The 14,218-nt window shown below is 42.5% G+C and overlaps 1 protein-coding gene across 3 annotated transcripts in view; it reads left to right on the plus strand.

Annotated features, from left to right (window-relative positions):
• LOC306972270 (copine-4-like) overlaps positions 1-14,218 on the plus strand; it is a 72,864-nt gene that overhangs the window by 24,397 nt on the left and 34,249 nt on the right. For all 3 annotated transcript variants that reach the window (XM_079568818.1, XM_079568819.1, XM_079568817.1), the window contains exons 3-5: positions 8,232-8,303; positions 10,904-10,978; positions 11,124-11,207. In XM_079568818.1, the coding sequence (XP_079424944.1) occupies positions 8,232-8,303; positions 10,904-10,978; positions 11,124-11,207 (231 nt within the window). The remainder of the gene's footprint in view (positions 1-8,231; positions 8,304-10,903; positions 10,979-11,123; positions 11,208-14,218) is intronic.

Below are 14,218 nucleotides of genomic sequence, written 5' to 3' on the forward strand. Positions count from 1 at the left end.
AGTCACGTATTATCACAGTCACGTATTATCACAGTCACGTATTATCATAGTCACGCATTATCACGGTCACGTATTATCACAGTCACGTATTATCATAGTCACGCATTATCACGGTCACGTATTATCACAGTCACGTATTATCACAGTCACGTATTATCACAGTCACGTATTATCACACTCACGTATTATCATAGTCACGTATTATCACAGTCACGTATTATCACAGTCACGTATTATCACGGTCATGTATTATCATAGTCACGTATTATCACAGTCACGTATTATCACAGTCACGTATTATCACAGTCACGTATTATCACAGTCACGTATTATCACAGTCACGTATTATCACAGTCACGTATTATCACAGTCACGTATTATCACAGTCACGTATTATCACAGTCACGTATTATCACAGTCACGTATTATCACAGTCACGTATTATCATGGTCACGTATTATCACAGTCACGTATTATCACGGTCACGTATTATCATAGTCACGTATTATCACAGTCACGTATTATCACAGTCACGTATTATCACAGTCACGTATTATCACGGTCATGTATTATCATAGTCACGTATTATCACAGTCACGTATTATCACAGTCACGTATTATCACAGTCACGTATTATCATAGTCACGTATTATCACAGTCACGTATTATCACAGTCACGTATTATCACGGTCATGTATTATCATGGTCACGTATTATCATAGTCACGTATTATCACAGTCACGTATTATCATAGTCACGTATTATCATAGTCACGAATTATCATAGTCACGTATTATCATAGTCACGTATTATCACAGTCACGTATTATCACAGTCACGTATTATCACAGTCACGTATTATCACAGTCACGTATTATCACAGTCACGTATTATCACAGTCACGTATTATCACAGTCACGTATTATCACAGTCACGTATTATCACAGTCACGTATTATCATGGTCACGTATTATCATAGTCACGTATTATCACGGTCACGTATTATCATAGTCACGTATTATCATAGTCATGTATTATCATGGTCACGTATTATCACAGTCACGTATTATCACAGTCACGTATTATCATAGTCACGTATTATCATGGTCACGTATTATCATAGTCATGTATTATCATGGTCACGTATTATCACAGTCACGTATTATCACAGTCACGTATTATCATAGTCACGTATTATCATGGTCACGTATTATCACAGTCACGTATTATCATAGTCACGTATTATCACAGTCACGTATTATCATAGTCACGTATTATCATGGTCACGTATTATCATAGTCATGTATTATCATGGTCACGTATTATCACAGTCACGTATTATCATAGTCACGTATTATCATGGTCACGTATTATCACAGTCACGTATTATCATAGTCACGTATTATCATGGTCACGTATTATCATAGTCACGTATTATCACAGTCACGTATTATCATGGTCACGTATTATCATAGTCATGTATTATCATAGTCATGTATGATCAAAGTCACGTATTATCACAGTCACGTATTATCATAGTCACGTATTATCATGGTCACGTATTATCATAGTCATGTATTATCATGGTCACGTATTATCACAGTCACGTATTATCATAGTCACGTATTATCATGGTCACGTATTATCACAGTCACGTATTATCATAGTCACGTATTATCATGGTCACGTATTATCATAGTCACGTATTATCACGGTCAGGTATTATCATAGTCACGTATTATCATGGTCACGTATTATCACAGTCACGTATTATCACAGTCACGTATTATCATAGTCACGTATTATCACGGTCACGTATTATCACAGTCACGTATTATCATAGTCACGTATTATCACAGTCACGTATTATCATGGTCACGTATTATCACAGTCACGTATTATCACAGTCACGTATTATCACAGTCACGTATTATCATAGTCACGTATTATCATAGTCACGTATTATCATAGTCACGTATTATCATAGTCACGTATTATCACAGTCACGTATTATCACAGTCACGTATTATCATAGTCACGTATTATCATGGTCACGTATTATCATAGTCACGTATTATCACAGTCACGTATTATCACAGTCACGTATTATCATAGTCACGTATTATCACAGTCACGTATTATCACAGTCACGTATTATCACAGTCACGTATTATCATAGTCACGTATTATCATAGTCACGTATTATCACAGTCACGTATTATCATGGTCACGTATTATCACAGTCACGTATTATCACAGTCACGTATTATCACAGTCACGTATTATCACAGTCACGTATTATCACAGTCATGTATTATCACAGTCACGTATTATCACAGTCACGTATTATCACAGTCACGTATTATCATAGTCACGTATTATCACAGTCACGTATTATCATGGTCATGTATTATCACAGTCACGTATTATCACAGTCACGTATTATCACAGTCACGTATTATCACAGTCACGTATTATCACAGTCATGTATTATCATAGTCACGTATTATCACAGTCACGTATTATCATAGTCATGTATTATCACAGTCACGTATTATCACAGTCGTGTATTATCATAGTCACGTATTATCACAGTCACGTATTATCATAGTCACGTATTATCATAGTCACGTATTATCACAGTCACGTATTATCATAGTCACGTATTATCACAGTCACGTATTATCACAGTCATGTATTATCATGGTCACGTATTATCACAGTCACGTATTATCACAGTCACGTATTATCACAGTCACGTATTATCACAGTCACGTATTATCACAGTCACGTATTATCACAGTCACGTATTATCATGGTCACGTATTATCACAGTCACGTATTATCACAGTCATGTATTATCATGGTCACGTATTACCACAGTCACGTATTATCACAGTCATGTATTATCATGGTCACGTATTATCACAGTTACGTATTATCATAGTCACGTATTATCACGGTCACGTATTATCACAGTCACGTATTATCATAGTCACGTATTATCATGGTCACGTATTATCACAGTCACGTATTATCACAGTCACGTATTATCATGGTCACGTATTATCATAGTCACGTATTATCACAGTCACGTATTATCACAGTCACGTATTATCATGGTCACGTATTATCACAGTCACGTATTATCACAGTCACGTATTATCATGGTCACGTATTATCACAGTCACGTATTATCACAGTCACGTATTATCACAGTCACGTATTATCACAGTCACGTATTATCATGGTCACGTATTATCACAGTCACGTATTATCACAGTCACGTATTATCACAGTCACGTATTATCACGGTCACGTATTATCACAGTCACGTATTATCACAGTCACGTATTATCACAGTCACGTATTATCACAGTCACGTATTATCATAGTCACGTATTATCATAGTCACGTATTATCATAGTCACGTATTATCACAGTCACGTATTATCACAGTCACGTATTATCACAGTCACGTATTATCACAGTCACGTATTATCACAGTCACGTATTATCATAGTCACGTATTATCACAGTCACGTATTATCATGGTCACGCATTATCACGGTCACGTATTATCACAGTCACGTATTATCACAGTCACGTATTATCATAGTCACGTATTATCACAGTCACGTATTATCACAGTCACGTATTATCACAGTCACGTATTATCACAGTCACGTATTATCATAGTCACGTATTATCACAGTCACGTATTATCATAGTCACGTATTATCACGGTCACGCATTATCATGGTCACGTATTATCATGGTCACGTATTATCACAGTCACGTATTATCATAGTCACGTATTATCACAGTCACGTATTATCATAGTCACGTATTATCACAGTCACGTATTATCATAGTCACGTATTATCACAGTCACGTATTATCATAGTCACGTATTATCACAGTCACGTATTATCATAGTCACGTATTATCATAGTCACGTATTATCATAGTCACGTATTATCACAGTCACGTATTATCATAGTCACGTATTATCACAGTCACGTATTATCATAGTCACGTATTATCACAGTCACGTATTATCATAGTCACGTATTATCATGGTCACGTATTATCATAGTCACGTATTATCATAGTCACGTATTATCATGGTCACGTATTATCATAGTCACGTATTATCATAGTCACGTATTATCATGGTCACGTATTATCATAGTCACGTATTATCATAGTCACGTATTATCACAGTCACGTATTATCATAGTCACGTATTATCACAGTCACGTATTATCACAGTCACATATTATCACAGTCATGTATTATCATAGTCATGTATTATCACAGTCACGTATTATCACAGTCACGTATTATCATGGTCACGTATTATCACAGTCACGTATTATCACAGTCACGTATTATCACAGTCACGTATTATCACAGTCACGTATTATCATGGTCACGTATTATCACAGTCACGTATTATCATAGTCACGTATTATCACAGTCACGTATTATCATAGTCACGTATTATCATAGTCACGTATTATCACAGTCACGTATTATCATAGTCACGTATTATCACAGTCACGTATTATCACAGTCACGTATTATCACGGTCACGTATTATCATGGTCACGTATTATCACAGTCACGTATTATCACAGTCACGTATTATCATAGTCACGTATTATCATAGTCACGTATTATCACAGTCACGTATTATCATAGTCACGTATTATCACAGTCACGTATTATCACAGTCACGTATTATCACGGTCACGTATTATCATGGTCACGTATTATCACAGTCACGTATTATCACAGTCACGTATTATCACAGTCACGTATTATCATAGTCACGTATTATCACGGTCACGTATTATCACAGTCACGTATTATCATAGTCACGTATTATCACAGTCACGTATTATCACAGTCACGTATTATCATGGTCACGTATTATCATGGTCACGTATTATCATGGTCACGTATTATCACAGTCACGTATTATCACAGTCACGTATTATCACAGTCACGTATTATCACAGTCACGTATTATCATAGTCACGTATTATCATAGTCACGTATTATCACGGTCACGTATTATCACAGTCACGTATTATCATAGTCACGTATTATCACAGTCACGTATTATCACAGTCACGTATTATCACAGTCACGTATTATCATGGTCATGTATTATCATGGTCACGTATTATCATAGTCACGTATTATCACAGTCACGTATTATCATGGTCACGTATTATCACAGTCACGTATTATCACAGTCACGTATTATCATAGTCACGTATTATCATGGTCACGTATTATCACAGTCACGTATTATCATAGTCACGTATTATCATGGTCACGTATTATCACAGTCACGTATTATCATAGTCACGTATTATCATGGTCACGTATTATCATAGTCACGTATTATCATAGTCACGTATTATCATGGTCACGTATTATCATGGTCACGTATTATCACAGTCACGTATTATCATAGTCACGTATTATCATGGTCACGTATTATCATGGTCACGTATTATCATAGTCACGTATTATCATAGTCACGTATTATCATGGTCACGTATTATCATGGTCACGTATTATCATAGTCACGTATTATCATGGTCACGTATTATCATGGTCACGTATTATCACAGTCACGTATTATCATAGTCACGTATTATCATGGTCACGTATTATCATGGTCACGTATTATCATAGTCACGTATTATCATGGTCACGTATTATCATGGTCACGTATTATCACAGTCACGTATTATCACAGTTACGTATTATCATGGTCACGTATTATCATAGTCACGTATTATCACAGTCACGTATTATCACAGTCATGTATTATCACAGTCACGTATTATCATGGTCACGTATTATCACAGTCACGTATTATCATGGTCACGTATTATCATGGTCACGTATTATCATGGTCACGTATTATCACAGTCACGTATTATCATGGTCACGTATTATCACAGTCACGTATTATCACAGTCACGTATTATCACAGTCACGTATTATCATAGTTACGTATTATCACAGTCACGTATTATCACAGTCACGTATTATCACAGTCACGTATTATCACAGTCACGTATTATCATGGTCATGTATTATCACAGTCACGTATTATCACAGTCACGTATTATCATGGTCACGTATTATCACAGTCACGTATTATCACAGTCACGTATTATCATAGTCACGTATTATCATGGTCACGTATTATCACAGTCACGTATTATCATAGTCACGTATTATCACAGTCACGTATTATCACAGTCACGTATTATCATGGTCACGTATTATCAAAGTCACGTATTATCACAGTCACGTATTATCACAGTCACGTATTATCACAGTCACGTATTATCACAGTCACGTATTATCATAGTCACGTATTATCACAGTCACGTATTATCACAGTCACGTATTATCATAGTCACGTATTATCACAGTCACGTATTATCAAAGTCACGTATTATCACAGTCACGTATTATCATAGTCACGTATTATCATGGTCACGTATTATCACAGTCACGTATTATCACAGTCACGTATTATCACAGTCACGTATTATCACAGTCACGTATTATCATAGTCACGTATTATCATGGTCACGTATTATCACAGTCACGTATTATCGTAGTCACGTATTATCACAGTCACGTATTATCACAGTCACGTATTATCATAGTCACGTATTATCACAGTCACGTATTATCACAGTCACGTATTATCATGGTCACGTATTATCATGGTCACGTATTATCACAGTCACGTATTATCACAGTCACGTATTATCACAGTCACGTATTATCATAGTCACGTATTATCACGGTCACGTATTATCATGGTCATGTATTATCACAGTCACGTATTATCATAGTCATGTATTATCATGGTCACGTATTATCACAGTCACGTATTATCATAGTCACGTATTATCACAGTCACGTATTATCACAGTCACGTATTATCATAGTTGAGCTGGGCTAGTGTTAGCCTGTTATGGAGCTGGGTTAGCATTAGCCTGTTTTGGAGCTAGGTTAGCGTTAGCCTGTTATGGAGCTGGGCTAGCAATAGCCTGTTATGGAGCTGGGCTAGCGTTAGCCTGTTATGGAGCTGGGCTAGCGTTAGCCTGTTATGGAGCTGGGCTGGCGTTAGCCTGTTATGGAGCTGGGCTAGCGTTAGGCTGTTATGGAGCTTGGCTAGCGTTAGCCTGTTATGGAGCTGGGCTAGCGTTAGCCTGTTATGGAGCTGGGCTAGCGTTAGCCTGTTATGGAGCTGGGTTAGCGTTAGCCTGTTATGGAGCTGGGCTAGCGTTAGCCTGTTATGGACCTGGGCTAGCGTTAGCCTGTTATGGAGCTGGGCTAGCGTTAGCCTGTTATGGACCTGGGCTAGCGTTAGCCTGTTATGGACCTGGGCTAGCGTTAGCCTGTTATGGAGCTGGGATAGCGTTAGCCTGTTATGGAGCTGGGCTAGCGTTAGCCTGTTATGGAGCTGGGCTAGCGTTAGCCTGTTATGGACCTGGGCTAGCGTTAGCCTGTTATGGAGCTGGGCTAGCGTTAGCCTGTTATGGAGCTGGGCTAGCGTTAGCCTGTTATGGAGCTGGGCTAGCGTTAGCCTGTTATGGAGCTGGGATAGCGTTAGCCTGTTATGGAGCTGGGCTAGCGTTAGCCTGTTATGGACCTGGGCTAGCGTTAGCCTGTTATGGAGCTGGGTTAGCATTAGCCTGTTATGGAGCTGGGCTAGCGTTAGCCTGTTATGGAGCTGGGCTTCTCTGTAATAAGTTAAACGACACTGAGGCTCAGAGAGTTTTGTTTGATTTATTCATGAACCCAGAACAAAGGAACCAAAGTGTGGGTTTGTGGGATGATGGTGATTCACCTGCTACGCTAAACTAAACTAAACTAAGCTAAACCAAGCTAAGCTAAGCTAAACCAAGCTAAGCTAAGCTAAGCTAAGCCAGCAGCAGGACAGTCGGTTTTGCCCCGCGCTGCTGTACAAAGGCAGACCCATGACTTATTCACTAATATCAATATTATTTATTTAAAGTTTCCTTCCAGACTTTAGGGACCAGGTCTGTGGATTAGCTTTTGTTTTGTCCTGATCAAATAAACATAGAAGTAAATAAAAACGTTCCTCTCAGGAGTCCGTCTGTCTCTCGGGCTCTGGATAAACCTGACCCTGTGACTCAGATGCCCTTCCTTCTGTTTCAGATCATCTCTCAGAGGAAACTGTCCAAGGCTCTGCTGCGGCCGGGAGGATCCGTCTGCAAGACCATCGTTACTGTGAGTACTGCAGTACTACTACTACTACTACTACTACTACTACTACTACTACTGCAGTACTACTACTACTACTACTACTACTACTACTACTACTACTGCAGTACTACTACTACTACTACTACTACTACTACTACTACTACTGCAGTACTACTACTACTACTACTACTACTACTACTGCTACTACTACTACTACTGCTACTACTACTACTACTACTACTACTACTACTACTACTACTACTACTACTACTACTACTACTACTACTACTACTACTACTACTGCTACTACTACTACTACTGCTACTACTGCTATTACTACTACTAATACTACTACTACTACTACTACTACTACTACTACTACTACTACTACTACTACTGCTACTACTGCTATTACTACTACTAATACTACTACTACTACTACTACTACTACTACTACTACTACTACTACTACTACTATTAACACGACAAAACCATCGTTGCTGTGAGTCCTGAAGATCCTGAAGTGCTCTCCCTTTCCCTCTTCACCATCTCAAACCTTATTAATATTAAAGGAACGTTCAGGCAGGAGCGTCTCTCAAGACTCCTGCTGAGTGTTACTGATCACTGCTGCAGCTCGCCTCCTTTAGGAGGCGCCTCCAAAGAGGAGGGAGCATAGAGGAGGAGAGGAAAGAGGAGGAGAGGAAAGAGGAGGAGAGGAAAGAGGAGGAGAGGGAAGAGGAGGAGAGGGAAGAGGAGGAGAGGGAAGAGGAGGAGAGGACAGAGGAGGAGAGGAAAGAGGAGGAGAGGAAAGAGGAGGAGAGGGAAGAGGAGGAGAGGAAAGAGGAGGAGAGGAAAGAGGAGGAGAGGAAAGAGGAGAGGAAAGAGGAGGAGAGGAAAGAGGAGGAGAGGACAGAGGAGGAGAGGAAAGAGGAGGAGAGGAAAGAGGAGGAGAGGGAAGAGGAGGAGAGGAAAGAGGAGGAGAGGAAAGAGGAGGAGAGGAAAGAGGAGGAGAGGAAAGAGGAGGAGAGGAAAGAGGAGGAGAGGGAAGAGGAGGAGAACAAAGAGGAGGAGAGGGAAGAGGAGGAGAGGAAAGAGGAGGAGAGGAAAGAGGAGGAGTGGAAAGAGGAGGAGAGGAAAGAGGAGGAGAGGGAAGAGGAGGAGAGGAAAGAGGAGGAGAGGGAAGAGGAGGAGAGGGAAGAGGAGGAGAGGAAAGAGGAGGAGAGGGAAGAGGAGGAGAGGAAAGAGGAGGAGAGTAAAGAGGAGGAGAGGACAGAGGAGGAGAGGAAAGAGGAGGAGAGGAAAGAGGAGGAGAGGGAAGAGGAGGAGAGGAAAGAGGAGGAGAGGAAAGAGGAGGAGAACAAAGAGGAGGAGAGGAAAGAGGAGGAGAGGAAAGAGGAGGAGAGGAAAGAGGAGGAGTGGAAAGAGGAGGAGTGGAAAGAGGAGGAGAGGGAAGAGGAGGAGAACAAAGAGGAGGAGAGGGAAGAGGAGGAGAGGAAAGAGGAGGAGAGGAAAGAGGAGGAGTGGAAAGAGGAGGAGTGGAAAGAGGAGGAGAGGGAAGAGGAGGAGAACAAAGAGGAGGAGAGGGAAGAGGAGGAGAGGGAAGAGGAGGAGAGGAAAGAGGAGGAGAGGAAAGAGGAGGAGAGGAAAGAGGAGGAGAGGAAAGAGGAGGAGAGGGAAGAGGAGGAGAGGAAAGAGGAGGAGAGGAAAGAGGAGGAGAACAAAGAGGAGGAGAGGAAAGAGGAGGAGAGGAAAGAGGAGGAGAGGAAAGAGGAGGAGTGGAAAGAGGAGGAGTGGAAAGAGGAGGAGAGGGAAGAGGAGGAGAACAAAGAGGAGGAGAGGGAAGAGGAGGAGAGGAAAGAGGAGGAGAGGAAAGAGGAGGAGAGGGAAGAGGAGGAGAGGAAAGAGGAGGAGAGGGAAGAGGAGGAGAGGAAAGAGGAGGAGAGGAAAGAGGAGGAGAGGAAAGAGGAGGAGAGGAAAGAGGAGGAGAATAAAGAGGAGAGGAAAGAGGAGGAGAGTAAAGAGGAGGAGAGGGAAGAGGAGGAGAGGGAAGAGGAGGAGAGGGAAGAGGAGGAGAGGAAAGAGGAGGAGAATAAAGAGGAGGAGAGGAAAGAGGAGGAGAGGAAAGAGGAGGAGGGGGAAGAGGAGGAGAGGGAAGAGGAGGAGAACAAAGAGGAGGAGTGGAAAGAGGAGGAGTGGAGTAGAGTTAGAGATTGTCTTCAGTCTGGAGACAGCCTTATCTTCTCTAAAGCGCGGCTGCAGCAGAGCGAGCGCCGCAGAGGAAGCTCCTCCGTCTCAAATCCACTAATGACATGACAGCGAGGAGACGTTCCAGCCGGGGGTTAAAGAAGTTCTTTTTGTGAAGAGGAACGTAAAGATCAGTAGAAAAGGAAGTTTCTGCTCCGTCCAGTCGACTCCTGTGAGTCTGATCAAACCAAATGATTCTGGTCTCGGTCCTCAGAGTCTGGATCATGGTCTGACCTGGGTCTGGGCCAGTTTTAGGGGATTTTTGTCCTGGACTCAGCTGTAAATCCTCTGCAGCTCCTCCCCCCTGTCCCCCCGTCTCCCCCCCGTCTCCCCCCCGTCTCCCATGTTCACGTATGTAACAGCTTCTTCATGTGTTTCAGATTTCTGCTGAGGAACTGACCGGGAACGACGACTACATCGAGTTAAGCTTCAGCGCCAGGAAACTGGACGACAAGGTCAGGGCAAACAAGCAGCTGTCGCCATGACGACGGCCCTATTTGTCGACGGCCATATTTGTCGCCATGACGACGGCCATATTTGGGTTGCTTCATGTGGCCTGTGACTCTGGTGAACGTCTCGGTGAAATCTGAATCTGTCCAGGACTTTTTCACCAAATCCGACCCGTTCCTGGAGATTCGCCGCATCAACGATGACGCCACACTGCAGCTGGTTTACCGCACCGAGGTGAGGCCCGGGTCAGCGGCCCGGAGACTAGTTAGAGACTAGTTAGGTCTCCCTCTTCCAAGATCTGCTCGGTATACTATGGTTTGGACCAGGAGACTCGCCTTGTCTCCAAATAGTCTCCAACTAGTCCTGGTTTAGCCCTGGTTTAGTCCTGGTTTAGTCCTGGTTTAGTCCTGGTTTAGTCCTGGTTTAGTCCTGGTTTAGTCCTGGTTTAGTCCTGGTTTAGTCCTGGTTTAGTCCTGGTTTAGTCCTGGTTTAGCCCTGGTTTAGTCCTGGTTTAGACCTGGTTTAGTCCTGGTTTAGACCTGGTTTAGTCCTGGTTTAGTCCTGGTTTAGTCCTGGTTTAGTCCTGGTTTAGTCCTGGTTTAGACCTGGTTTAGACCTGGTTTAGTCCTGGTTTAGACCTGGTTTAGTCCTGGTTTAGTCCTGGTTTAGTCCTGGTTTAGACCTGGTTTAGACCTGGTTTAGTCCTGGTTTAGTCCTGGTTTAGTCCTGGTTTAGTCCTGGTTTAGCCCTGGTTTAGCCCTGGTTTAGCCCTGGTTTAGTCCTGGTTTAGTCCTGGTTTAGACCTGGTTTAGTCCTGGTTTAGTCCTGGTTTAGTCCTGGTTTAGACCTGGTTTAGACCTGGTTTAGTCCTGGTTTAGTCCTGGTTTAGTCCTGGTTTAGTCCTGGTTTAGCCCTGGTTTAGCCCTGGTTTAGCCCTGGTTTAGTCCTGGTTTAGTCCTGGTTTAGACCTGGTTTGGTCCTGGTTTAGTCCTGGTTTAGTCCTGGTTTAGTCCTGGTTTAGTCCTGGTTTAGTCCTGGTTTAGTCCTGGTTTAGTCCTGGTTTAGACCTGGTTTAGTCCTGGTTTAGTCCTGGTTTAGTCCTGGTTTAGTCCTGGTTTAGTCCTGGTTTAGTCCTGGTTTAGCCCTGGTTTAGTCCTGGTTTAGTCCTGGTTTAGTCCTGGTTTAGTCCTGGTTTAGTCCTGGTTTAGACCTGGTTTAGTCCTGGTTTAGACCTGGTTTAGTCCTGGTTTAGTCCTGGTTTAGTCCTGGTTTAGTCCTGGTTTAGTCCTGGTTTAGCCCTGGTTTAGTCCTGGTTTAGACCTGGTTTAGTCCTGGTTTAGTCCTGGTTTAGTCCTGGTTTAGTCCTGGTTTAGACCTGGTTTAGTCCTGGTTTAGTCCTGGTTTAGTCCTGGTTTAGCCCTGGTTTAGTCCTGGTTTAGACCTGGTTTAGTCCTGGTTTAGTCCTGGTTTAGTCCTGGTTTAGTCCTGGTTTAGTCCTGGTTTAGACCTGGTTTAGTCCTGGTTTAGTCCTGGTTTAGTCCTGGTTTAGTCCTGGTTTAGTCCTGGTTTAGTCCTGGTTTAGACCTGGTTTAGACCTGGTTTAGTCCTGGTTTAGACCTGGTTTAGTCCTGGTTTAGTCCTGGTTTAGTCCTGGTTTAGTCCTGGTTTAGCCCTGGTTTAGTCCTGGTTTAGACCTGGTTTAGTCCTGGTTTAGACCTGGTTTAGTCCTGGTTTAGTCCTGGTTTAGTCCTGGTTTAGTCCTGGTTTAGTCCTGGTTTAGACCTGGTTTAGTCCTGGTTTAGTCCTGGTTTAGTCCTGGTTTAGACCTGGTTTAGTCCTGGTTTAGTCCTGGTTTAGACCTGGTTTAGACCTGGTTTAGTCCTGGTTTAGTCCTGGTTTAGTCCTGGTTTAGACCTGGTTTAGTCCTGGTTTAGTCCTGGTTTAGACCTGGTTTAGACCTGGTTTAGTCCTGGTTTAGTCCTGGTTTAGACCTGGTTTAGACCTGGTTTAGTCCTGGTTTAGACCTGGTTTAGTCCTGGTTTAGTCCTGGTTTAGTCCTGGTTTAGTCCTGGTTTAGCCCTGGTTTAGTCCTGGTTTAGACCTGGTTTAGTCCTGGTTTAGACCTGGTTTAGTCCTGGTTTAGTCCTGGTTTAGTCCTGGTTTAGTCCTGGTTTAGACCTGGTTTAGTCCTGGTTTAGTCCTGGTTTAGTCCTGGTTTAGTCCTGGTTTAGACCTGGTTTAGACCTGGTTTAGACCTGGTTAGTCCTGGTTTAGTCCTGGTTTAGTCCTGGTTTAGTCCTGGTTTAGTCCTGGTTTAGTCCTGGTTTAGTCCTGGTTTAGTCCTGGTTTAGACCTGGTTTAGTCCTGGTTTAGTCCTGGTTTAGTCCTGGTTTAGTCCTGGTTTAGTCCTGGTTTAGTCCTGGTTTAGCCCTGGTTTAGTCCTGGTTTAGACCTGGTTTAGTCCTGGTTTAGACCTGGTTTAGTCCTGGTTTAGTCCTGGTTTAGTCCTGGTTTAGACCTGGTTTAGTCCTGGTTTAGTCCTGGTTTAGACCTGGTTTAGTCCTGGTTTAGTCCTGGTTTAGTCCTGGTTTAGTCCTGGTTTAGACCTGGTTTAGTCCTGGTTTAGTCCTGGTTTAGCCCTGGTTTAGCCCTGGTTTAGCCCTGGTTTAGACCTGGTTTAGTCCTGGTTTAGACCTGGTTTAGTCCTGGTTTAGCCCTGGTTTAGTCCTGGTTTAGCCCTGGTTTAGACCTGGTTTAGTCCTGGTTTAGACCTGGTTTGGTCCTGGTTTAGTCCTGGTTTAGTCCTGGTTTAGTCCTGGTTTAGTCCTGGTTTAGTCCTGGTTTAGTCCTGGTTTAGACCTGGTTTAGTCCTGGTTTAGTCCTGGTTTAGTCCTGGTTTAGTCCTGGTTTAGTCCTGGTTTAGTCCTGGTTTAGCCCTGGTTTAGTCCTGGTTTAGTCCTGGTTTAGTCCTGGTTTAGTCCTGGTTTAGTCCTGGTTTAGACCTGGTTTAGTCCTGGTTTAGACCTGGTTTAGACCTGGTTTAGTCCTGGTTTAGTCCTGGTTTAGTCCTGGTTTAGCCCTGGTTTAGTCCTGGTTTAGACCTGGTTTAGTCCTGGTTTAGACCTGGTTTAGTCCTGGTTTAGTCCTGGTTTAGTCCTGGTTTAGACCTGGTTTAGTCCTGGTTTAGTCCTGGTTTAGACCTGGTTTAGACCTGGTTTAGTCCTGGTTTAGTCCTGGTTTAGTCC

The sequence above is a fragment of the Gobius niger genome, assembly GCF_951799975.1.
Source record: "Gobius niger genome assembly, chromosome: 13".
In the NCBI taxonomy this organism is placed as follows: domain Eukaryota; kingdom Metazoa; phylum Chordata; class Actinopteri; order Gobiiformes; family Gobiidae; genus Gobius; species Gobius niger.